General features: G+C 39.6%; 1 protein-coding gene across 7 annotated transcripts in view; it reads right to left on the bottom strand.

Moving 5' to 3' along the window:
• Positions 1–23,282, bottom strand: part of dscamb (Down syndrome cell adhesion molecule b) — a 132,517-nt gene that overhangs the window by 7,093 nt on the left and 102,142 nt on the right. For 4 of the 7 annotated variants that reach the window (XM_053320417.1, XM_053320418.1, XM_053320421.1 and 1 more), the window contains exons 11-31: positions 15,033–15,229; positions 14,451–14,547; positions 13,996–14,124; positions 13,743–13,910; positions 12,924–12,994; positions 11,593–11,836; positions 10,819–10,965; positions 9,299–9,454; positions 8,625–8,758; positions 8,213–8,366; positions 7,870–7,987; positions 7,616–7,782; positions 6,812–6,910; positions 5,922–6,110; positions 5,165–5,455; positions 3,662–3,838; positions 3,202–3,232; positions 2,837–2,952; positions 2,569–2,718; positions 769–969; positions 50–352 (exon numbers count right to left, since the gene is read on the bottom strand). In XM_053320417.1, the coding sequence (XP_053176392.1) occupies positions 50–352; positions 769–969; positions 2,569–2,718; positions 2,837–2,952; positions 3,202–3,232; positions 3,662–3,838; positions 5,165–5,455; positions 5,922–6,110; positions 6,812–6,910; positions 7,616–7,782; positions 7,870–7,987; positions 8,213–8,366; positions 8,625–8,758; positions 9,299–9,454; positions 10,819–10,965; positions 11,593–11,836; positions 12,924–12,994; positions 13,743–13,910; positions 13,996–14,124; positions 14,451–14,547; positions 15,033–15,229 (3,339 nt within the window). Of the gene's footprint in view, positions 1–49; positions 353–768; positions 988–2,553; positions 2,719–2,836; positions 2,953–3,201; positions 3,233–3,661; positions 3,839–5,164; positions 5,456–5,921; positions 6,111–6,811; positions 6,911–7,615; positions 7,783–7,869; positions 7,988–8,212; positions 8,367–8,618; positions 8,759–9,298; positions 9,455–10,818; positions 10,966–11,592; positions 11,837–12,923; positions 12,995–13,742; positions 13,911–13,995; positions 14,125–14,450; positions 14,548–15,032; positions 15,230–23,282 lie in introns of all 7 variants that reach the window. The other 3 variants (XM_053320415.1, XM_053320416.1, XM_053320420.1) reach the window with 3 other exon arrangements.

The following is a 23,282-nucleotide window of genomic DNA, read 5'->3' as shown; positions in this document are numbered from 1 at the left end:
TAGAAGAAAAAAAAGCTTGTGAGTTGTGTGTGAGCTTCCATCTCCTCACCAGGTCTGTGTGCCTTGGGCGCGGCCATGTTCATGACCCGGCTGACATCCTGAGGTTTGGGCGGCGAAGCAGTAAAGCGGCAGATGCCTGACTCGGATGGCGTACTGGAGGTCAGGCTGTCAGTGTAGTCATTGGTCCCTGCTGTCATCTGCTCAGATGAAGTGTCAGAGATGAAGCACTCTGTGATAGTGAACTTGGCGTGGCGGAGCTGTTCTTCCATCTTCGCGTGCTCGTAGGCTCTTGCCAGCTCTTCGTAGGTGGAGGATGCGCTCTCTGTTGATACCATGCTGCTCCGTGCTCGATCTGATGATTACAGGTTCATCATGCACATAAGAAAAACATACAACAACAGAATTATAACACAGAGTGCAGCAATACTGGCAATACAGAAATACATACAAAACATGGCTTTATGTTGGGCTTTTTTGGATAATTTGAGGCATGGGGTTTGGTGGATTCACACCTTGAAATCCTCAGCCAAGGGGACGTACCAGAGTTGCACTTGCAAATGAAAAAACTACTGCCAACATTCTTTGGATTGCACAAAAGCCAGTGTGAGAGCCATGCAAACTGCCTTCACACTAAGAAATCTCACAAAAGCAGCATGAATCCCTTTACACCTCCCAACTTTCTAACCCTAATTACAGAACCAAGGCAGAGGGTCCATCTGTCATCGGTGAATACCTCTACTGATCGCCCTCCAAGCTTCTCTACCATACCTGTATCCTGCGAGGGGCTGACGCTGTAGCTGTCACTCTCCTTGTCAACAGATCCAGTGGCACGTGGCGTGGGGAGTCTCCAGTCAGTGGTCAAGGTGTGTGAGGAGCTGGTGGGGTGCGGCCGGTTCAGAGTCCACTGGCTGGCATAGCGGCTCCGTGCTGCAGCAGGACCAGCTTTGGCAGTGCGTCTGGCAGTGGGATCTGGTGAGGAGAGCAAATCTGTAAGTCTATCAGTCACGTAATAATGGCTACTTCATTGTTCCATTTCCTTTTTCCCCTTTTGTTTCAATCAAAAATCTTTTAGATTTTTAGTCTGATTGAAATCTTATTTACATTGATTTATTAGTAAAATTCCAATTAGCATATTAAGAATTAATCTTAACCTCAATACAAATTTCAGATCTTATGTTTTGTGGATAAATAATCTGTTCTTGAGTAAGACAGTAAACCATATTAAATATCATATCATATTATACACTTTATGAGCATATATTTTGTTTACCACCCCACAGCTCCATGCAATGACATTATCATCAATCTGATGCTCCAGCTGTCTCCATACAGACACATATAAAAAGTATCGTATTCAGCCTGACCCAGACAGCTTTCTGGTCTATGCACCACTGGGCCAAATCAGAATGAGACCCTTTAGAAAAGGTCCACATTAGATCTGTGCAGGGAAGAATGATGTTGGTAATTGTAGTAGGCCAGACAGTAATTCTATCAGTGGGCATGGAAGGAAGAAATGATGGAGGTGTTTGCCCACAGCAGGAATTATAAAGGACTGAGTCAGCAAACTGGGTTCATGCCCCACTGGCCAGGCTAAATGACCCAATCACATGTCTGTCTTCTTAAGTTTGTATGCATGAACTTGTTGTTGTGTTTTTCCTTTGGACAAAGCCAGGCTAGCTTTTTGAACCATATTTATGCTAAACTAAGCTAAGCTAAACTAAACTAATCACCTCTTGCCTCAAGATTCAAACTTAATACACAGACAAGCTTCTTTTTCTAGGAGTGTATAACTTTAGCAGGAAATTAGAAAGAATGAAATGAATAATGTTTTTTGCAACAAAAACAAAACAAAAAACAATTCAAGTAGCAAAATATAAGCAGGTCTGATAAATGTAACACACATGACAGAAATGAATATCAGTACTGGTATCTGAATGTGTATTGGACACTATGAGCATGATATCAAACATTTGCACAAAATAATGTAAGTGCATCACTAACTTAAGTGTGTGTCCCCATGTCTATATGTGTTTGTGTTCACTCAGGCCAAACTGGCCAGATGGAACAGGGCATCCAGGTGAGGACGTGTCAAGAGGAGGTGGCAAGATCACTACTCTTCATCAGTTCTGCTTCAGTGGAGCTTAAACACCACAAGTCCAGAAACTGCTCTGTAGCATAGCTGTTTTATCTTTGTAATCTCATTGCTTGAAAATGCCTCACATACTGTATGAAGGCAGTCTACAGTTAAACAAGGACAATTGCATGTAATTCAGATGAATGTGCAATGAAAGGTTATTACAAATGTTTGTATTTTATAGTGTTCAGGCACCCTATCTTTTACAGTGACACCCATCTATGAGAATATAAACATGTATAGTAGATTCAGGAGGAGAGTTAGCAGCACATGAGTCATGGCTGCAAAGAAACCAAATAAAAAAAGTACATGTTTTAGCCACAAGACAGTTTTCTAACCAACCACATCATGTTATTAACACAGGAAGAGCAGCATAGTAGTAAAATTAGTAGTAAAGAAAATAAATGTTGAGCACTGACGGTGATGGGACTCACTGGTTCCAGGCCTGGCATCGGACACGTCCACCAGCGGTCCAGTGGCCTGGGACAGAGACTGGTAGTGGACTGTATGGGTCACTGTAGAGGACTTTTGCTTATTCGTCTCCCCAAAGTCATTGTCTGTCAACAGCACGGTGGACCTGTCATCTAAGAGACGGGAAGAAAGGAAAGAAAGGAACAACGAAAGACAGAGAAAAGAAAAATATAATGAGAAATAATCATGAATTTAGTCATTTATAAGCGTAATGCATGGTGACTATCTTACCGATTGTCTCCATGGTGTCCCTCTCCTCGATGAGAAGCTGGGCTCTGGGGATGTCGATGTGCATCCTTAGCGTCTGCTGCTGCTTGTTCACCGTGTCTGGTGTCCGTGTGTTCTTACTGAGTGGATTAATGAGAAAAATGTATTACTTTTCAGCTGCGTGATTTTGCATTGTATTGAGAAATGTTCATTCAATCTAATTTAAGTTGATAAGTAGCTGTAACAAAGCAAGAGGGACAGCATATCTTGTGTGCAATACATTTGATTTTTAGTGATACTGTAGGTGCTGTAACTCTGGGCTACACTGTGATTTATGTCCGCTGCTTAAAGGGAAGAAGCAAGTATAAATTAAAATTAAGCATACATACCTCATCAGCATTTCTGCCAGGCTTTTAGCATCTGTGAATTCAAGTAAAGAGGTAGTTAATACTTTAATAGTACTGTCCAAGTTGATAAGCTACAGCAGTGACAAAATATTGTACTGACTATTTCCTCTTACAAGAATGCAGTGAAAGCATGTTAGAGGGTTGAAAAAAATTAACTTGGAGGTGTTCGACCTGAAGAGACAGTTTCACCATTACAAAAGCAAAGTTTAGCCTCAGTTTTAGTCTAGCTCAGTTTAATTGTGTCAGATGCACATAACATTTTAATTCCATGACACACACGGTATTGCCTTTCTTTTTTCTGTGAGCTTATGCATGTGTTGGTGATGCATGTTTGCCATGATTGACCATAGACTGAATGTGTGTACAGTAGGTGTTTCAACGTGTATCTATACAATGTTAGGAAAATCTATACAATATAAACCATCATTTAATTGACATGTACCTCTGAGTCTCTTGAGCCTCTGCTCCCTTCTTCTCCTCTTTAGCACCATAAGCATGATAAATACCAGCACAGCTACAACAAGAATAGACGTGATGGTCACCACCATCTTCAGACCTCCGCTGCCTGACATGTTGTCTGAGATGGGGTCTCCTATTTTCAGCAGGGGAGCAATGGTACCTTGGAGGAAACAAACAGATTTAAACATTTTATGAGGAATTAATGCTCAAACACAAAGAACTTCATCTGGAATTAAAGAAGGTTTGTTATTAGCGTGTGAAAGCAGCTGCTCTATGGAGTGTTCCCACATTTTTATTTAGCCTTTATTTAACCAGGCTAGTTCTATTGAGATCATGGATCTCTTTTACAATAGAAACTTAAGCTGTTCTAAGCAAATTAAAATCCTTTTAGTTTACTGTTATATTACACTGTTTTCCAAACAGGGTCACAGAGATCTGGAGCCTATGGGCTCACCATAGAGACGACAAACACATCACTAATAGACACACGTTTTCCAGGTAATTTTAAGTTTTTAATTTAGCCCACCCAGATATATTTACAGCTGTGGGAGAAAACACAATTGGACATGAGGAGAACTTGTTATCTCTACAAAGAAGTGGATGGATTCAAAACCAGTCCTGCTTTATTGATTATAATGCTGCCAGGAATTGGATCTCTAATGCTTTGGTAGTTGGTGAAAGATCCTTAATGAATTCCTTTTTCTTAATCTCACAGTAAAAATATATTTTCTTCTCACATAGAGTAAAATAGCCTGTAGCTGAATGAGGCTCGGGCACCAGGTTTGTTGGATACTGAATATGTGCTGTTAGTCTCCTGGGCTGCAGCTCAGCAGCTGAGCTGAGCCATACAACCACTGTAAAATTGACAATAGAATCCACACAAACACGAATGCCTACCCACACACACACACACACACACACACACACACACACACACACATGCAGAAGTACATCCACTCACACATATCATCCTGACAGGCAGCTTACACTCCTCAGCAAAGGAAATTAATGAATAGTCTGGGGTGCACCACAGAGCTCTTACCACCTCCTATCCCTCTTTAAAGCTTATACACTTCCTTTGTGTGTGACTGACACAATCTGTAGCCCACGGAAAATAATGGCATACTGTGGCTGATGGACAATCTGAAGACTGTGCCTGTTTTCTAGCCTTCAGAATACCTGTCAATATGTTCAAAGGCTGACAAAAGAGCATGATACTTAAGTAATTTTAAAGCATGTACTGTACTGTACACAGAGCTGCAGAATGGCACATCACAACTGCAATTTCACTTTGGTTTCATGATTGGTGTAATTATTTGCATCATTGCTAGTTTATGATATTCATGCAACACTATTCTTGTATGAAACTTTTTAAAGTGACATTTGACTATATGTTTAGCTTTCAAACAATTACAGTCAAATTCCTGATATTCCTATTCCTGGGCATCAACACAACTCTGTGGCAATCTGTTTGATCCAAACTCACTTCCATCAGCACTGAGAGTAGCAAAGGTGACCCTCTTTTCTGCTGAGCCAGCGCTGTTGGTGACCTTCATCTGCAGTTCGTACCAGGTTGCCTCCTGCAAATCGTACAGCATGTAGCTCTTGGTCAGCGATGTGCGCTGGGCCGTGGTCCATGTGGCCGACTCCACGGCTCGGTACTCCAGTATGAAAGAGGTGATTGGACAGCCGCCATTGTTCCAGCCGACCAGGTTGAGTCTTGCCCTGGTGGAGTTGATGCTGGTGAAGAGTTCGTGTTCTTTGGCAAATTGTGGTTCTGAGGAGAAGATAGACAGAAGGGTGAAAGGAAATGATTAGAGATGTAATCAACATGCTAAAGTGCAAGCTCACAGTTTGCCGTTAACTTTCAAGGTGGACAAACATGATTACGTTTACAGGGGAATAAAAGGTAAATCGGCCTGAAGATTAAAAGATTCGACAGTGCTCACTGGGTTTTGGAGGACTTTTGAGTTATGAGTTTTTAAGATCAATAAAAATAAAAATGTATCATGTCATCATCTTCCAATGACTGATAAAAGAAAATACTCCCTTACCTATATATTCATTCATTTAGAGAAAACAATACAGCATACAGTAGGTACGGGAACACAAATAACATAAAAACTTTCAGCTTTCATCTCAGAAAATGTGATTAGTTGAAATCAAAGGACTGCATTTTTACATTTTGACAATCCTGACACTCAAAACTCACAGTATATGAGAAAATTAATCTAGATCCCTACCTTTTCCGTGGGTCTTTGCTTCAATTATCTCACTGATGCGCCCTGGCCCAACTGCATTCTGGGCTGTCAGGGTGAATTTGTACCAGGTGCCACACTTTAGGTTTTCCAGACGGTAGGAACGCTCACTGGGGCTGATGGGAAAACTACCCCACTGCTCACTGTTGTCCTCTGAGTACTGCAGGATGTAACCTGTGGAGGAAAATGGTGAAAACATATTTTTCAGGAGATCACCACCATCATTTGTGAGTCATCCTCAATGTCTGTATTTAATTTAATAGCCATCCACTACACACAAAAGTGTTAGGATGACAGACTGAGGACAGGCTGATCGACCGACCAGCATCAACAGCCCTCGAGCACTCCACAAGCAAGGCTAAAAATAGACAATTGTAAGCTTAGGTGTGTGTATTCCAGTGATGGATGATGCTGGGAGTGGGGAAGCAAAACAAATATCACAGAGAAGGTATCATGGACAGCTTTTATAGCGACTACAACTCTGAAGACAGCAGCGCCCTGATTAGGAGCAATGATAAATCACCACACACAGTCTCACTGTGATTGCGCTTTCTTTAAGATGGAGCGCTTTAATCTCTCACTTAAACGGACCTAATCTTCTTTGCTGCTTTTTAATCTATCTTTTAGCTCACAAGTATTCAGCCGCACCTCCAGATAATGAGAAACAAGAACAGGGATGTTAGGACGTGAAGTAGAAGGTGATACTGGTTACCACAAGCAGCTGAGGGGAGGTGATTGTTTCTGCATGAAGGATAGTGTATGTAGTTGAAGCATATTTTTGTTTGTATACATCATATTCTGCTGTAATTAAACTGTCCATTTTATTGTTTCAAATGTATCTGTTGTGTATCTATGTGCCAGTGTGTCACTCTCACCTCTGATGGAGCTCCCTCCGTTGTCTCCAGGTATCCATGACAACGTGATTGATGTGGTGGTAGTCTTGGTAACTGTGAGGCGTGGCTGGTCAGGAGGGACTATGGGCATGAGGGAAAGTTCATTGCACTGTTAGTATTCACGTTAATTGCCTCATGTTATCTTATCCAGTTCCCAGTCTTTAAAAGCAACATGAGGCTCCCTGCTCTCTGAAACACTGTGACAACACTTCTGGCCAGTGCTGTTGGGAATATTTTGTTCCCTGTCTTTTTGTGTTTTTACCCGGACTGGCAGCTACAGGAATGATAAGAGGGAGAAATAAATGTGTGCATAGAGGTATGATTAGATACACAAAGGCACATACAGCATCTGTGGATGAAATCAATAACAGCATATGTCATATAACCTAAGGGTTATTCAAGTTCCAAACACAATCTACAATTCTGTGTCTGTTTAATTAGGTGTGTTCCTCTGTATAAAATATGTTGTCACCCAGGACACCATTATGACTCTTTTATGTAAGTTTAATAGTTCTTCTACAACAATGGAATTGTGTAGCATCGGGGCTGAAACTACATCAAGTTTTATCTTATTATAAAATGCCTGGAAGCAGGATAAATTGTTGGTTTTAGTCTCTTCAGGGACATTATTCTTAGTAAACAACAAAACTATGCAGACTTTTTTCTTTAACTCTCTACAATGTTGTTATCATGTAGCAGCTTTCTCTAAATTGAAATTTTGTGTACTGCATTGCTTCATTAAGATACTGTGATCAGTGAGGTAGCCATACTACAGGCAGTACTTGCCTTGGACTTGCAGATTGAGTGTGATCTCATCTGACCCCCAGTTGTTGCTGGCCACACAGCTGTAGTTCCCAGAATCCTCTGCTTTTACTGTGCGGATGATGAAGCTGCCGTTGCCATGGACACTACGACGACCATCCACCAAGACAGGGGTAGGAGTCCCATTGGTGCTGGAAAAAAAACAGAAACAAAGTTAGGAATATTATTACTACCTGAAAATTTGACCAGTATTACATTATTATTTGTGTATGACTTACTTTCCCTTGAGCCACTTGATGGTGGGAGGAGGGTCTCCAACTGCCTTGCATGGTAAAACAATGTCTTTCATCCAGGGGGTGGTCACTGTCCCATTAAAGGTCAAAATTCTGGCTGGAGCTGAGAGCAAACACACAGCTGTAGCATGTAACACAAATCCATTAAAATGCTCCATGTCCTCAAAGCACCAGTTTTTAAGGCAAATACTTGTTGCCATTCATCCCTGGCTAAAAAGTGCCAGTGAATGAGTGAGTAATTATGTAAATTGTGAAAAAATAGTCATATAGTATGAGGCTAAAGAATACTCAAAGAGATTGTTAAGTATTTTAAGCTAATATGGTGTACCTTTGGCCAGAGGCTCCACTGTGATCTTTTCGCTGTTATTGCCATGACCAGCAGCAGTCACCGCCACCACCCAGATACTGTACTGTCTGTTCCGAGCCAAATTTGGTATCCTGTAGAAATATGCATCTGGAGACGCCTCAAACTCGCTCATCACCTGCAAATCGGAGAGAGGGAAAGGCTTCATGTATCACTGGGAAGCAGCAGCGTTCAGTGTGCCGAAGCGGTAATTCAGAACGTCATGTAGCAGCAAGGGTGTACATGATTTCAGTGTGGGTACTGTAGTCAATATGAATCATAATTAAGTGTATGTGTGATTTATTATCATACAAGATCACTATTTCTGTCTGTGAAGAACTGGGCAGGGCAGTGGAAGAAAACCAATGAAAATTTTATGGTATATAAATACTATTACCATCGGATGCAGGTTAGAGCAGAAGACGATGTATTTCCTGATGATGCCGTTGAGTTTGAGTGGAGGCAGCCAGGAGACAAACACCACAGAGCTGCTGGAAGCTGCAGCCTTCACCCCCGCTGGAGGGCCAGGAACTATAGAGAAACACAAGAGGGTAAGAGTATGCATGAGTATGTATAGTAGTTTAAGTGAGTATTGCTTGATATCCTACTGAATAATGTGATGTAGGTTCAGCAGACCTAAAGAAACCCAGTTTGTTTTATAATATTGAAACAGGTCATGATAAATAAGGGTTGTAAGTACCATATACATTTGACTTGTGTGTGCTGTTATTGTTCAAAAATGTCTTTCAGTATAAATTAATCGGTCTGATACATAACTGGTAATGCCAGAGGATTTTCTGTATTTGACTGAAAAAATTCAACAAAAATCTACTGTATCATTGAATTGGTTAAAATATACAGTATTCTACTTGTTTACTTATCCCTACATGACTTAAAGTAAGACTCTGAATTGATTGAATTGGTTTCAGAACCTGAAAACACCTAAAGCTAAAGCAATATGCAATACATTTTTCTATGTTGTTTCTACTGATAATTTCTTTGTTTTGTAAGATTTAAGATTAACATTAACTTGAATTTGCTATCTCTCTCATAACCAGTTCTGTCACATACCATCCTCTTTAGTGCGCACGTAGATCTGTTCGCTACGGACACCATCTCCAGCGTTGGTGAAGGCTAAGACCTGGATGCTGTAGTTGGTGTACTTCTCCAAACCGTCCAGCTCCAGAGATGGCTGACTGGTGGTCACGTTCCTGATTTCTCCCAGTTCTGAAACAATGGAGAGAGATACATTAAGTCTGCACTTATATATTGTATTTATATTGGTTTCCCCTGATAATAAGGGTTAGATCTTTGTTTTAGTCTAACAGAGGAATTGACTTTAAATGTTCTTGTGGACTCTAAGTACTCCACTATAATATAGAGTTTCAATTAAACAGCCATAACATTTTTATTTACATTTCCAATGGTTCACAATGCCTCTCCTCTCCTCTCCTCTCCTCTCCTCTCCTCTCCTCTCCTCTCCTCTCCTCTCCTCTCCTCTCCTCTCCTCATGTCCTATCACTCAGAGCTGAAGCAGTGGGCCTCAGTGAGATATTGCATTGTGAATTATTGATGGATACTGGCCAGACTGCAGGTTGGATCACTGCTGAACAGTGCAGTATATAAACAAGGGAACAACACAGGAACCAAATATATTCCCTCTGTGCACTGCAGAGTTCATATTCCCATTGTTGATCAGCATTAGAAAAACAAATACTGTTATGCAGGACAAACTATTTGAAAAATCATCCAATATATTCTAGATAGGTAACACAACCTGAGATCAAAATGATATAGTCAGTGCAAATTTGCCACATTGTATTATTTTTCTGAAAATAACTGCTTTTATTTCAGAGTTGTACAAAACTTGGTATATAATTTTAGAAAACACAATACACACACAGTTTGAATTACTCAATTCTGTGACACACAAAAGCATATTACAGTATGATAATACCACAGCTTCCCCTAGTGGATGAACCATGACAGCAAGCAACAGAAATGCCAAAGACAGTGTTGATGACTTAGAATATTAGTTAAAGCAATCCTAACAAGAAATCAAAGGTCCTTAGTGGCCCAGCTGAGAACAGGAATCCTTCCCTTGAATTTTGAAGTCGGCAGATTTAAAAACATTCTCGAAGATGAAAGGAATGTGAATTATGTGAACTCAACGAAGTTGAAAATTAATCACATTTTCTTTTATACTGTCCCTTGTATGATGAACTGAGAACTCCAATATCTACTGAAATGTCCCAGAAATTTTCTGGTGCTCTGATGATGATAGAATGGACTGGCTGTTTAACTTTAATGTCTTTAAGTTTGCTAAATATGTATCTGAAGCCTAGAAAAAGTATCAGGATGGTTTATATGTTTAATTGCTCTAATGTCTGTTAACTGGTTTTCATTTGCTATTATTTGTTCCTTTTTTTTTTGGTGTCTTGTAAGCCCACTTGGGCTGGGCACTTCTGGTGCATGACACGTTAATAAAAAAATCAATCAATCACTCACTCAATCAATCAATCAATCAGGAAGTAAGTCAACTTTATTGTTCTATAAATTATATCAGTGTTTGTATGTGTGCATGTTAATACCTCCGTCAGGCAGGTTGGCCCAGTAGATGACTCTGTAGCCCTGCAGGTTTCCATTGAGAGCCTCTCTGGGCAGCGGCATCCAGGAGAGAGAGATGACCTCTGGAGACTTGGCAACAGCCAGGACATTTTCAGGGGGCCGAGACGGCACTATTGGAAAAAACAAAGAAGGAATATTGATGAGGAAGCTTAATGGCGGCTTCAGTGGAAATATCAAAGACCATAACCTCATGTCAGCAATACACGGAGAACCCAAAATAAGATGTTTTGTTCTTATCAAATGTGAAAGAAAAGTATTAAATTGCTTCATTACAGTCAGTAAAAATCATACTAAGAGTACTTAAAGAGTATGTTTGAAATAGTTGGTAGATTCTGTTTAAGAAATAATAACAATCCATAAATTTATTCCCACCATTGAGTTAAATTGGAAAATTATTAGGGGTCTCAAAAAATAAGGACCTATTTACATTTTATAAAAACTCAACTACCCATCCAGCTCCATCATAGCCATGAACAGAGTGGCACTGGAGGTAAATGCCCAGTAGGTGGTACTCTTTTACATAGGATTGCTTTGAGTTTATTTGAGACTTAATGCATCTGAAGGTGAAAGGGATTGGAGGAATCTGGTGCAACACTCAATAATTCAGTTCAAAATAAAAAATCAAACTGCAACTAATACACAGAATAAAAATAACAGCATATGATGTTTGCACGTGGACCCCAGCCTTAGACATAACACATATATAACACATCACATCACCCACATGCCCTACTTACCATCCTCCAGTGTTTTGGTGACCACCTGCTGTGAAGATGGTCCGGTCCCTGCCCTGTTAGCAGCCTGCACCACCACGCTGTACTGAGTGAACTTCTTCAGGTTGTCAAGCAAGATGCTCTCAGTGGTGTCTCCTGTGGTGTCCACGCTAATGATAGTGAACTGGTGGCTCCCACCAGGACTGTACTCCCTGTAGCCCACCTGGTAGCCACGGATCACACCGTTCTGCAAGTGCTTCTGAGGAGGCTGAAAGATGACGATTAAGAGAGTAAAAACAGTCAGAGGACTTAACACAGACCGCTTTTACAGCAAACAGGACTACGTTTAGATGATTCTACAAGGTTATGCAGCCGAACTTTATCCATCACATATGAAATACTATTAACTATGTGTTCGGTCAGTTTTATACATGTATAAACAATCATAATGAAATGATCATTGTCTAAATACCAGGCTGTAAAAGAAACCTTGAAATGAAGATGAACACTGCCTAATGCCTAAAATAATTGTTTTTCTAATAATATCCATTGTCTTTAACCATGTTGTTTAGACGACTTATTAACTACCTTTGCACCCAAACCCCCACTCAGTGTAAAGCTTGACAGGGGATCATGAGGACTTCTTGATTTTAAGTGGTAAGAAGGTCTAAGAATTTTTTTTTTATACAATATATCTCAACATTTCATTCATTTCTGTATTGGACCCAACTAAATGTAATTGTTAATTTTAATGTTTAGATTTTTATATAAAATACAAATGAGGATAAGGGTGCAGTGAAGTCATGAACACAAACTATATATTCACTCTCTCATTTGTCAGAATTATGTTATTTAAACATGTAAGAAATATATAATCTAGACACAGCATTGTATTAAAAGTTCCTAATAATATGAGGAAACTCATCTCTGATGCAATATTCACAGGACAAAAAATCTGCTCAATAAGTTTTACTCAAACTTCTTCAGATATTGTGTTCATTATTTGGATTTAACTGTCCAGCTGATCAGTTATTTTGAGCTATTATTGTTATGCATTGAATATAACATGAAATGGTCATAAAATGTGTCACTTCTTCAGTTAACTAAAAAATAGAATGGGGGTCAATGAAGGAAAATAGGGTGAAAACGGCTGGTTTAAGCTATTTTAATACCTGGTATTTATTTATTTCAATAACATCCACATTGGTAAGTGATTGCTGGTGTTTCATATATTATCATTTGATGTTTAATTCATTCAGTAATGACTGATGAGATGTACATCATAGAATATTCTACATGTTGGAATACATTTCAGAGCCTCAGCTCAGAGTACGACACGTGACATTTGACTGCACCTTCCAGGAAACTCTGATGCTCTGAGGAGAGGTGGGCTCCAGAGTGACATCTTGTGGAGGGCCGTCAGGAGCTGTAAATGAAGCACATCACTCAACATTACTGCATGCTTGTGTCTAAATGGGAGAGATGATCCACCATCAAGAACAATTTACTTTTTCTCCCTTTATATTACGCTAGATGGTGCTGTTGAGTTGAGAATGTATTCCTATTCATGCTCTTGCACATCATGCACCTTACAGCTTAATAATCTTTTTTTTTAACTTGTATTATCATCAAATTTAACCTTTTGCAATAATGTGAGAAATGATACATGTTTTATTTAATTTGAAGTTCACGACTTTATTTTAGCAATGAATCCAGTAAAATGTGCTGTTTTAATGTGCTGTTATGCCTGTGGGGGGACCATTACAAGCAATAGAAGATAAGTGAACACTGATTGAGCTGACTAAAAGCAACAGTGAACTGATCTGTTTCCCCAGATATAAAAGATGATAGCCTCTATTTAAAACAACCATAAAATAAATGTTCTAGATGACTCAACAGGTTTGAGGGGCAGGAGAAAATGGACACTTTATCAAAATAGGTCTCTTTCTAAACCATCATTTTGGCAGCACATTCGTTTTCTAAAGACCAAAATTAAAGCATTAAAATAAATTATGGCGACAGTATAATGTTAATCATATCCAAATGGACACTTTTAAAGAGTGTGAATTTGTAGTGTAGTTTAATTTTGTGTTCTGTAAAAATGATTTCAGCTGTACCCAAGACTGAAAACTGTTGCAAATGTGTGTAAAGGTCCTTGTGAAAAGCTCACTAACCTGCTTCTTCCGTAGTGATGGTGAGCTCATTGCTAGGGTTACTGTTGCCGATGATGTTCTTGGCAACCATGCGGATGTTGTAAGTGGAAGAAGGGTGGAGGTCAATGATAGTGGCCTGGTTGAGCTGGGGTGACACATCTTTGGTTACCTGGGCTGATAGCCATGAAGCTAGAAGAAGCAGGGAGAGGTGATGTGTAATTATCCACACATGCCATTTTCCACACATAGTTCACTGCAGTTCAGTCACCTCTACCTGATTTGTTCTTGCACTCAATGTCATAGCCTGTGATGGGGCTGTTGCCATCGAAACCCATGGTCCAGCGGAGAGCTATGGTCCGATCTTTGACCTCCCGGATCTCTACTTCTGGAGGGTCGGGAGGTTCTGGGTAAGAATGTGAACACAACAGTGTGTGAGACATAGACAGAGATAGTGGGAAAGACAGAAAATTCGGGAGTCTTGAAATAAAAATAGATAGCAGGCAGAAAAGACAGATGTATCAGTTTTACTCTGTCTGTGAGTGATTGGGGGAACAGCAAAGAGCAGAAGTCGCACCGTGTAGCAATTAAATTAATACATGAATGAATTAAGTAACAAATGACTGAAAACTTTCCTATGCCCGAGGGAATTTAGTCTTCTTCCAAACAAACCCAGGGAAAAAAATGCTTCAACTGTGAGCAGAACTGAGTGTGAGGCGAGGGAGAGCTTACCTTGCACTGTCAGCTGAATGATGCCTCGGTCCTCACCGAAGGAGTTGATGGCATGACAGGAGAAGAACCCAGAGTCCTCACGAACAGTAGGCATAATCTACAGAGAGACACAGAACATTCAAGGCATTCAGGTGGATAGAGACTCGAGCTTCATCCTGCTTGATTTTTCAAAATGGAGGTTAGTCAGTGTATTTAACTTTTCTATCCTTTACTTATAATTTAATTAGAGGAAGTAAAACTTCTGGTAGGGTTTGGTAAACCATGTGGGCTACTTAACTAATCAGTTATCTCAAGGCACATACAATACAGTATTTCTTGCAGTTTTATAATATTGCAATACACACATGCTCATTCATACTGTGTTTTAATAACCATCAAATTGAACTGGAAGGTAGCTCTTTAATATTTCATACTCTACTTGTAGATTTTAAGATTATGTGAATGTATTCCAGCCTGAATTCACTCTGCCATGCCCCACTCTCTGCTTTCCATCTGTCTGAACAGATAAAAATGACTGAAGGCTGGTTCACTCCCCAAAAATTAGATAGAAAAATGTGTGAAAACAGAATTCCAGGCACCCACCACCAGTGTAGAGATTACTTCATCGGCCACCTCCTTGCTGGTGACCACATATCGGCTGGTCTCCGGGTTGATGATGCGTTCTTCTTTCTCCCAACGCACCATGATGGGCTTCTCACCGTGGGCTATGCAGCTCATCCTCTTCTCCTCACCCTGCGTGGCCAAAGTGGTGTTGGGGTAGGAGGTGATCATGGCTGGGACTGGGTGGAGGTGACAGAAAAGTCAGAGGAGGGGAGCAGGGATGACAAGAATGGGGAGGAAGGAGATGAAGAATAGACAATGACATAAATCAGTTAAAATATCTAGATTTTGTCCATTTTATGTACATGCACTGTTGTCGTCATAAGTGTCATATCAAAAATCAGGTTTCTCAACAGAGTATGTACTTCTTCCCACCCAAGGACCACTTTGGAAATAATGCTTTCATAGTCCCATGAGTTGATCAAAAGAGAAAGAGAAGACAGAATCTCTAACTCTGTATTTCTTGTCTCTTACCCGAGATGGCTTCCTTTTCTCTTTTTCTCTGACAATTATGACAACCATTTAAACACACAAGGGACATGAAGTCATGTTTGAGTCTACCTGTCTCCACTAATACGTGGAGATTGAAAGCTCTCCAGGTAAGAATGCGCCTGCTTTGATAACGACAGCCAACGATAACGTGCCGCCTTCTGAGGATGAGGCAGAGGAACGGAGAAGAAAGTAGTGACTCCTGATTGAACTCCCATCGGTCTGAGTGTGCATCCAGTCTGGATCTATGCCGTAACTGCATGCCAGGCTCATTAGCAACACATCCAGCCAGTGTGTGTGTTGTGAATGTCTCTCACCCAGACTACTCACAGTCTGTACTCACACTATTCTCATACTCACACTTTCTTTCATTCTGTCTTTTTCTCCCTACTGCATGAGGCCGTCTCCCGATTATAACCCTCGCTGAGTCTTTCAGGTGCTATGTACAGTATAATGATCTCTAAAGTGTGAAGCTACTGAATTGGATTACACCATATTAGTTCTGAAGCTGTGAGCAGAGAGAATGAATCTGCTAATCTTTATCAGCGTGGACATTACGGACTTCATCTTAATTATTATTATAGACATCAAAATGCAGGTAAAATAATTTAAACTATTTGATAACGTTGCTGCCAGTGGCTTGTTGGCTTATGAGAATCTCTTTAAGAGGAATCAAGCACAGGAATCCATTCAAAGCTACATGCAAAGAGGGAAATGACTAGAAAACTTTGAACTGTTAATGCAGTGTCAAAAATAATGCTGCAATTCTTTTGAGTGCCATTCATGAGTGTGCAACAACCCAACTTTTAAAATAAACAAGGAAGAGAGAGAGAGAGAGAGAGACGTTTCAGATGATAGAGGGGGAAAACTGCATAAGCTAACAACTAACCGTCTTCCATACAATTTAGAATAAAGTTAAATTATGTCTAAATCCTTCAAAAATGATTTGACATACAACATTAAACTTGAGATGCAAAGATTTTATTTTTTTTTGATTTTTTGATTATTTTTCTGATTTCATTCTTGATTTCATCTAATCTATAAATGTCTGAGAATTTTATAGCTTAATAGCTTTTTTTGTGTGACCATCAGTCACTGATGGTTTGCTTGACACTTACACCTGAAATAATTGGGGGTTTTATTGCTACTTGGGTGCAGCAGAAACAAGCTGTAGTCACAAAATCGATCATATATAATATATAATCATATAATAATTTCTAAAATTGCTATGAGGAACTGTTTAAATAAGCAAGCAGATAAGGAGCAACATTATCATTCGTTGGCCACCTGACAAATGTAAGTCCAATATTTAGTCCCCTTTAGCTGTGTTTTGGTCTCCACCTACCCATGAGGGAAATATCAAGCTGATTAGCTACTAAATGCTTTACTGTGTTCATCCTGTGGGTTTTTAAGGCTTTATCACAGAAAACTGTTGTCTGCCGCATGTGAGTGAAATCAAAACAATAATGCTGTGGCCGTGAAACCAAAACAATTAGCTTAAAGATGTTATAAATCTCTGTACAACAGCAGATTTAAATGATTGCCTGTAGGTTTGTTTTGTTTGTTCAAATGTTATTAAAATATTGATCAGAGGAGATTTCAATTATGAGAATTATTCTGTGAGTTTTCTTTTGCATGGCCATATGATAAATGTTTATTTATGTTACAATTTAAAGTACTAATTTAAAGATTTCTAGTATCTGTGGGGTACATATGTTCTGTAGTGAGTTTAGTACTGTGTCATTGAAAAGGACAGTAGTGGCAGTTACATGTGGCAGATAATGCTATAGCAGTGGTTGGAGGCCTTCTCCTCCAAGAGAGATGCAATATGTGTGTTTGAGTCAGAGTGTGAATGTCTGTACACTCCTGAATAACGTGTCTGTGTGCATGTGTATGAGTGTTATACTGCATGTGCATATGTATGAATGTGAGTGGATGAGAGTGTGTGTCTGGGGGAGCTAAGTGGGCGAGCACAGAGAGCAGAAAAGACTTGTGCTCATGACACATCTCAGCCACACTACACGGTGGAGGAGAGAGAGAGAGCATGACCCCTGCAGCGCTAACTATGATCCCTCTCCCTCTGCCTCGCTCTCTCACTCCATCTCCCTCCTCAGGCTCCCACCAGGATAGCGATGATTTAATGATGAGAGAGACCACTTTGATTATTCATACACAGCAGACAAGTCCGCTGGCCATGCTGTTCTCTCACACAGACACACACGTTCGAACATATACAGACATTCACGGATAAAGACAGATACACACACCCTTGCACTTTCAGTAATGCACAAATAAAACAAACAGAAACAGAAACTGGCCTTGCAAACATAGACAGTGTGCATGCCTGCACCCTGACAAGAAAAAAAGTTAAGATGCACATGGACAAACCAATGCAAAACAAAACAGAAGCAATGACACACATAAAGAATCAGACACACAATTTAGAAATGCACACATGGCTCCCCACACAAACTGTATTCCCCTGGGTCAAACTGTATTTGTAGATAACTTTGTGCTCATTTGTTTTGGCCTTTCACAAGCACCAGTCTGGTACAGTCTGCTTGTAGAAGGATTGCCAGGAAGGTTAGAAATACAAGTCAATTAGAGTACTTGAAATTATAATGAATAATCTATTAAACTGTACTTGTGTGAATGGCAATTTTCCTGACAGTGTTTGAATTTCCCCGATGTGTTAAATCTAACCTATCCTGTAGTGTGGCCAGGCTGCAGATTATTTTTGCTCCATTGTTATTTATTATTTCAGTGCTACATGTAAAATGTAGCTACTTGTTTGTGCAATTCTTTGTGTGAGGGGTCGACCAGTTTTGGATTGTTAAGGCTTAAAGCTGGAGTGCAGGAGTTTTGTCTCCTCCTTTCCGCTGTAGCCTACTCCGTTGCTATTGTTGCAGCTGTAAAATGGTGGATAATTTGGAAACGATACACGCAATTGAAAACTGGAAGCAAACAGTGGTCTTCTGCAGCAAAGTCCACTTTTTGACTTGCATCTAGCCATCCAACATAGACAACTCATCCTAAAAAGGCAAAAATCATCTTATCAAGTCACCTTAAACTGATGTCATCTGAACTGCATCACTTCCCTGGTTCATAATTACTACGCCAGCTAAATGGCGTACATGTATCTTTAGGTTTTTTTGGCTGGCCAGAATTTTAGACCTACTTTATTGTTTACGACATGTACTGAGCTGGACATTTTACAATTGAAAAATAAACTTGTCAGTGCTCTCTGGTGGACAAATAATGTAATAGCAACACAGTTTTTTTTACCTTAATCATATCTTTAGCAATGTCTTGTGACTTATCATCTGACGGACATGTCAACACTGATACTGTATCTTTGATAAGCTAGGTTCAGCCAATGTATTGCTGAGACTCTAATTTGTAAACTGTAAATTCAAATCCAGAGTTAAATAGCACACAAACAAAAATCCCCCATACACACAGACTCCTTCAAAGTGTCTCTTCTTTTTCTCCACAGCACATTTTCTTCTTTGAAGCAGCCAACAAAAATTAAAAGGGTATGCTGCTTGTGTTCCTGTGTGTGTACAACTGTGCATGTAGGCATGTGTGCTTATGTGTGTGTGCGTGTGTGCACCCTCAACCCCAACCCACCCCCGACATGATGGAATGTGTCAGACTTGGGACTGCCAACGTTTAAACCTCATCTCTTATTCACTTGCACCCCCTCCCTCTCCCTTGCTCCCCACACCATCATCCCCTTTCCCACTGCCCCCGCGCAGGAAATCGCTGATTTATTTTGCATAGCAACTATGAATTTTAAGTGAGTCCTATTAAAAGAGTCTCCTCAGCCCCTTCTCTAAATGTTATTGCTTCTTAACAGGGGCTATTTTCTACTTCTAAATCTGAGGCCTTGGCAGTGCAACTTAACACTGACAAGGCTCGCATTGGCTCATCAGAAGAGCTTGAGAAAGGGCACACAATGACAGTATGCAAGGCTCTGTGCATGTGTTCAAAAGAGGGTTTGCCATTTATGTTTGTATGTATGAGCGTATGCTTCTCTGTTTTGGTGTGTCTATGTTCCCTCCTGTGTATGAATATGCATGTATGAATATATCTGTATGCATTTAGAGATGTTTTGTGTCTTGTATTGTGTATGCATATGTGTGAATGAAACATGCTAAATGTGCATGTATTCAAGATCTCTACCATGTGAAGTAGACTGCAGTATCTGAAATGTCCTACAGTCTTCACCAGTCTTGATTGTGCTTCAGTGGCCCAAGCTGAGGTGAGGCTACTCACTCGCTTCCTCCTCATCTCATCTCTCCACATCTACCGTGCAGCACTCGCAGGGCCCCGGGCTGAACCTATTCTTTTTGATAGCCCATAATTGCTCGGTTGATGTATATTTTTTAATATCCAGCGATATTACAGGGGCCTGGTAATAAAACACAGGCGGGTAGAGGAAAATGTGTGAGTGGGAAGAGGGGAGACAAGGGAGAAAGAGAAAGCAGAGGGGATAGAAAGGGGGGACAAAACAGAGAGGCACAGACAGGAGGAGAGGGAGGTGTAGATGGATAATAAATGAGAGGTGGATCCTTTTTCTTCTCTAGACCATGCTGTCAGTGGCATGTCTTAACCCCAAGTTACCAAATTATCTTGGTGGTAAGATGGTCTTATCATTTGCAAGATATTAAACGATTAATTGTTCATCAAGTGAAAATAAACTGGCAGCTACTTCATCAATCATTCCAGTTATTTTTCAACAAATAATGACAAAACATTTGCTGTGAGGCGATTTTCTGCTTTTGTTTGTCATATATGATAATAAACTCAATACTCTCTGTGTCTTGAACTGTTGGTTGGACAAAACAAAATATTTGATGACATACTGTACCCTCAGGCCCTGAGCATATTGGCTTTTTAGAGTTGGAAAACTTCTTGATAATCAGCAGATACATACCTATCACTGACCATTTACAAACCCTGCTTGGATTCACAACATGGATATTAAAATACACTGATAGGATTGAGCCTTATCATAGACTGTATTAAAGGATTTTAGCATTCATTCACTTTGTAACATTTCATATAAGACTAACATTGAAACATACACAGACAGACAAAGATACAGAGGACAGACTAATGTATACAAATTTAAATATATGATGTACTACTCTAATATTAATCTGGGATTAAAACAATGTTGTTAGCAGAGTGATTCAATAAAGCTATACAATTATCTGTAAATGGTGAGTAAATGTATGGTTTGTTGTGTGCAATGGGAGATTTAGACACTTGGCGGACACACACAGCTGTCAGCAAATGAACAAGAATATAAAATGGAACAAATAATGTGTTATTTATCTTTTTAATCTTTCTCTCATTGCTGGAAATGTAAGAAACAAAGACAGCCAGAGAGTGCAAATAAAGCAAAGAAACATGCCGACTGCCTTCCCCTTGAGCCCCCTGTCGGCTTCTAATTGAAATATTGACAGATTTAAATGAGGCAGAAATGCACTCAAGAGTTCCAGCATTTCCTAATGCACACATGCAGTAAAATACAGTATATATGATAACTGACTATATGGTTAAAAAAAAGAGAAATGTGTAATTGTCCTCAAACAGACACACACACATACACACACACAAATACTGGAGAATGGACATGATGGTGTTGGTGAATACGAGCACAGTAATGGTCTCCCTTTTTCAAAACCACTCATGCGAGTAAGTACACTTTCAGAGAAAGCATCTTGAGTGTACGAGTACAGTTTAGGGTTTAAAGGGCATGAAATGTGATATGTTGATGACTGACAAGCATGCGACTGTGCTAGCATGTAATGACATAGCAGCCAATACCAGCAGAGGTATGACAGCACAGATTATTACCATAGGCCTGAGGAAATTACAGCTGTTTCCTGTAATGTAAATTATTCCAGCCGTGAAGATGACACGTTAATGCTAACTGAATCATACATGACTTAGAAGATTTTAAATGACACTGCAAAAGAAATGCAATTCAGATGTTAATGGGCAGAGTGAATATTGATTACGTAAATGTTTGAGTACAACTCTGTTACTGATGATAGCATGATTAGTTTGTTAGCATGATTATTGATTAGCTGCAGTATTAATAAAATGTACATGGCGATTAAATTCAATCACATAAGAGTGGTTCTGAATCAAATCATTTAATGTGTGGATAGTAATAAGTATCTAATTAATAATATTGATTGAGTAAGAATACTGATGAAACCTAAAAACATTTTTGAAGAAGTATTGCAAGAATTATAAGAACTTGGTAATACTGCTCAGATCGGTTGAGTTGTCCCTGGAGGGACAGCAAAATTGTTTAATAAGTTGAATAATTATTCATTTTCTTATCAGTGAGAATGCACTCTGTAAGCAGCCAATGGGTACATTTCTAATAAGAATGAACTGTTTTGTTATGGTTACAAACTGAAAAAAACAAACAAAAAACATTTGTACTTGTGTACTACACGACTGCTGTCGACTTGTAGTGAACAAAACAGAAATTGTTTATTAACATCAGTGAAAACTGATCTCATCATTTATGTTAATCAAATTACTGTTCAAACCGTGGATTTATCTTTCAGGGCAGAACATGTTTTTGATATAAATGTATAAACGCTAAAACACAAAATAATGTTACCATTACGGTTCATGTTAATGAAACTACTTGTCGTTTATGAGAAGTAAGCTTACATTATTCAGCAGTGAAGTTGTCAAAATTCCCTTTGATAGTGCAGAGTACAGCATGAATCTGAAGCCTAGAGCAACAGTAGAGTGAGTTCGGTGGGTCAACTCTTGATCTCTTTCCCTTTCTCTCCTATACTATGCAAGATAATACGACTATAAAAATCGATGAAACAGAAACTATGCATGCAATCTCAGTTTACTTCTCACACTCCCCACATCACTACAAGATGTACACACACCAGAAAGACTACACACACACACACACACACACACACACGCACACACGCACACACGCACACACGCACACACACACACACACACACCAATGTTCTGTCTACTGTTTATTTTCTTGTAAAATGTATGCATAGCATAATTCAAAATATCAAATATCTCAAAAAGTTGAGTGGGATCACAAAAGAAACCACATGTATGCCCCTCCATGCTCCTGCATGTTTTTTCAGTAGAACACTGTTACAAGAAAATGGCCTCCAAAAAAAAAAAAAAAGGTTAGAGAAGAGAAAAGAGTGCATCTGCAATGATAACAGCATTACAGTATATCATCTCTTTTATGGTGAGCATTCTTTTTAACTCTAAATGAATCAAAGACAACAGTACAAACACCTCATGAACGAATGCTGTTCTAACATATTACATGTTTTTCATATGTTTATTCTTACAAAATAATTGAGTGTAAATCTAATGTGAAACAGGCTTATTGCATGAAACAACTGAGAGCTGAGTTGAGTTAGTGAAGCTGCAGCCTCAGTGTTTGTTCTGTGGCTGATAGAAAATGGAAGAAAAAGGGTTAGTACAGCTATAGGTCAACTTGCTGCATAGCAACTGGGCGCTACAGTCAGGAAACTGACCTATGAAAACACAGAGAGCATGTTTGTCTCTGAGCCTGGTGCTGTAGCGCTGACAGCTTCACACAGTGGCAGCTCTCAACCTTGTACACTGTGAGGCTTAATTACAGTGACACATGAATATCCATACCGTGCCAGTTGAAATTAATGACTAAAAAACCCTGATTTATCCAGCAGGCAA

This window comes from Scomber japonicus, chromosome 6 (assembly GCF_027409825.1).
Source record: "Scomber japonicus isolate fScoJap1 chromosome 6, fScoJap1.pri, whole genome shotgun sequence".
Classification (NCBI taxonomy): domain Eukaryota; kingdom Metazoa; phylum Chordata; class Actinopteri; order Scombriformes; family Scombridae; genus Scomber; species Scomber japonicus.
Note: the sequence above shows the minus strand (reverse complement) of the source record. Positions and strands in the feature narration are given on the sequence as shown.